The 2,886-nt window shown below is 59.1% G+C and overlaps 1 protein-coding gene across 1 annotated transcript; it reads left to right on the top strand.

The window, feature by feature from the left end:
* The first annotated feature begins 1,358 nt into the window (after positions 1–1,358).
* LOC120028528 (leucine-rich repeat extensin-like protein 5) lies at positions 1,359–2,210 on the top strand. Its single transcript, XM_038973721.1, has one exon. The coding sequence runs from the start codon at positions 1,359–1,361 to the stop codon at positions 2,208–2,210; it is 852 nt and encodes a 283-aa protein (XP_038829649.1).
* Positions 2,211–2,886: the final 676 nt, after the last annotated feature.

Genomic DNA, 2,886 nt, shown 5'->3' with positions numbered 1-2,886 from the left:
AACAGAAGGACAAGGAGAGAGCGGGGGAGGGTGGATGTACAGGGAGAGCTATATGAAGAACAGTAATAGTACCACTTAAAAAGAAACTGGTAGATTCCCCTCACCTCCACATCTCATGTCCCCAGTCCTCATCGACCAGCCCTCAGCCTCCCAGCCCTCAGCATCACAGCCCTCAGCCCTCATGTCCCCAGTCCTCATCAACCAGCCCTCAGCCTCCCAGCCCCCAGCCCTCAGCTCTCAGTGTCCCAGCCCACAGCCCTCCTGTCCCCAGTCCTCATCAGCCAGCCCACAGACTCCCAGCCCACAGACTCCCAGCCGTCAACCCTCATCTCCTCATCCCTCAGTGTCCCAGCCCACAGCCCTCATCTCCCCAGCCCTCATCCCCCAGTCCTCAGCCTCCCAGCCCTCATCTCCCAGCCCTCAGCCCTCATATCCCCAGTCCTCATCAACCAGCCCTCAGCCTCACAGCCCTCAGCCCTCATCTCCTCAGCCCTCAACCTCCCAGCCCCAAAGTCCTCAGCCTCTCAATCCTCACCCTCCAAGCCCTCAGTCCTCAGCCTCCCAGCCCACAGCCCTCATCACCAAGCCCTCAGCCCTCAACATCCCATCACTCAGCCTTCAACCTCCCATCACTCAGCCCTCAACCTCCCATCACTAAGCTCTCAACCTCCCAGCCTCAGCCCTCAGACTCCCAGCCCTCAGCCCTCAGACTCCCAGCCCTCAGCCCTCAGACTCCCAGCCCTCAGTCCTCAACCTCCCAGCCCTCAGCCCTCAACGTCCCAGCCCTCAGCCCTCAGACTCCCAGCCCTCAGTCCTCATCACTCAACCCTCAGCCCTGAGTCTCCCTGCCCCCAGCCCTCATGCCCCAGGCCACAGCCTCAGCCTCCTAGTCTCCCAGCGTCCCAGCCCCCAGTTCTCAAGCCTCAGCCTCCCAGCAGTAAGCCCAGCAGTAAGACCAGCAGTAAGCCGACATACAGTAAGGTAACAGGTGTGTGTGTGTGTGTGTATGTGTGTGTGTGTGTGTGTGTGTGTGTGTGTGTGTGTGTGTGTGTGTGTGTGTGTGTGTGTGTGTGTGTGTGTGTGTGTGTGTGTGTGTGTGTGTGTGTGTGTGTGTGTGTGTGTGTGTGTGTGTGTGTGTGTGCGTGCGTGCGTTTGTGTGTGCGTGAGTGTGTGTGTGTGTGTGTGTATGTGCCTGTGTGTGTTTGCCTATGTGTGTTTGTCTGCGTGTGTTAGGTAGTAAGGGGAAGTGGCTATCATATGGCCTAACGAGCCGATGATGCTGCCTGAGAGAAGAGGAGGGAAAATATGTAGGAGGATAAATAGAGAGGAGGAGGAGGAAGAGGAGGAGGAAGACGATGATGAGAGAAGCCTCACAGCCCTCATCTCATCAGCCCTCAGCCTCCCAGCCCTCAGCCCAAGGCTCCCCAGCCTTCATCACCCAGCCCTCAGCCCTCATCTCCCCAGCATTCATCACCCAGCCCTCATCACCCAGCCCTCATCACCCAGCCTTCATCACCCAGCCCTCAGCCCTCGGCTCCCCAGCCTTCATCACCCAGCCCTCATCACCCAGCCCTCATCACCCAGCCCTCATCACCCAGCCCTCATCACTTAGCCTTCATCACCCAGGCCTCAGCACTCGGCTCCCCAGCCTTCATCACCCAGCCCTCAGCTCCCCAGCCTTCATCACCCAGCCCTCATCACCCAGCCCTCATCACCCAGCCCTCATCACCCAGCCCTCATCACTTAGCCTTCATCACCCAGGCCTCAGCACTCGGCTCCCCAGCCTTCATCACCCAGCCCTCAGCTCCCCAGCCTTCATCACCCAGCCCTCATCACCCAGGCCTCATCACCCAGCCCTCATCACCCAGCCCTCATCACCCAGCCCTCAGTCGTCGGCTCCCCAGCCTTCATCACCAAGCCCTCATCACCCAGCCCTCATCACCCAGCCTTCATCACCCAGCCTTCATCACTCAGCCCTCATCTCCCCAGCCTTCATCACCCAGCCCTCATCACCCAGCCTTCATCACCCAGCCCTCAGCCCTCATCTCCCCAGCCCTCATCTCCCCATCCCTCATCACCCAGCCCTCATCACCCAGCCTTCATCACCCAGCCTTCATCTCCCCAGCCCTCGGCTCCCCAGTCCTCAGCCTTCCAGCCCTCAGCCCTCGGCTCCCCAGTCCTCAGCCTCCCAGCCCTCAGCCAATTTTTAGGGCCTTCCTCTGACACGACCTGGTGTAGAGGTCCTGGATGGCAGGCAGCTTTGCCCCAGTGATGTACTGGGCCGTACGCACTACCCTCTGTAGCGCCTTGCGGTCGGAGGCCGAGCAGTTGCCGTACCAGGCAGTGATGCAACCAGTCAGGATGCTCTCGATGTTGCAGCTGTAGAACCATTTGAGGATCTGAGGACCCATGCCAAATCTTTGTAGTCTCCTGAGGGGGAATAGGCATTGTCGTACCCTCTTCACGACTGTCTTGGTGTGTTTGGACCATTCTAGTTTGTTGGTGACGTGGACACCAAGGAACTTGAAGCTCTCAACCTGCTCCACTACAGCCCCGTCGATGAGAATGGGGGCGTGCTCGGTCCACCTTTTCCTGTAGTCCACAATCATCTCCTTAGTCTTGGTTACGTTGAGGGATTATTCTGGCACCACCCGGCCAGGTCTCTGACCTCCTCCCTATAGGCTGTCTCGTTGTTGTCAGTGATCAGGCCTACCACTGTTGTGTCGTCTGCAAACGTAATGATGGTGTTGGAGTCGTGCCTGGCCATGCAGTCGTGGGTGAACAGGGAGTACAGGAGGGGACTGAGCACGCACCCCTGGGGGCTCCAGTGTTGAGGATCAGCATGGCATATGTGTTGCTACCTACCCTCACCACCTGGGGACGGCC

Source organism: Salvelinus namaycush, chromosome 34 (assembly GCF_016432855.1).
Source record: "Salvelinus namaycush isolate Seneca chromosome 34, SaNama_1.0, whole genome shotgun sequence".
Taxonomy (NCBI): domain Eukaryota; kingdom Metazoa; phylum Chordata; class Actinopteri; order Salmoniformes; family Salmonidae; genus Salvelinus; species Salvelinus namaycush.
Note: the sequence above shows the minus strand (reverse complement) of the source record. Positions and strands in the feature narration are given on the sequence as shown.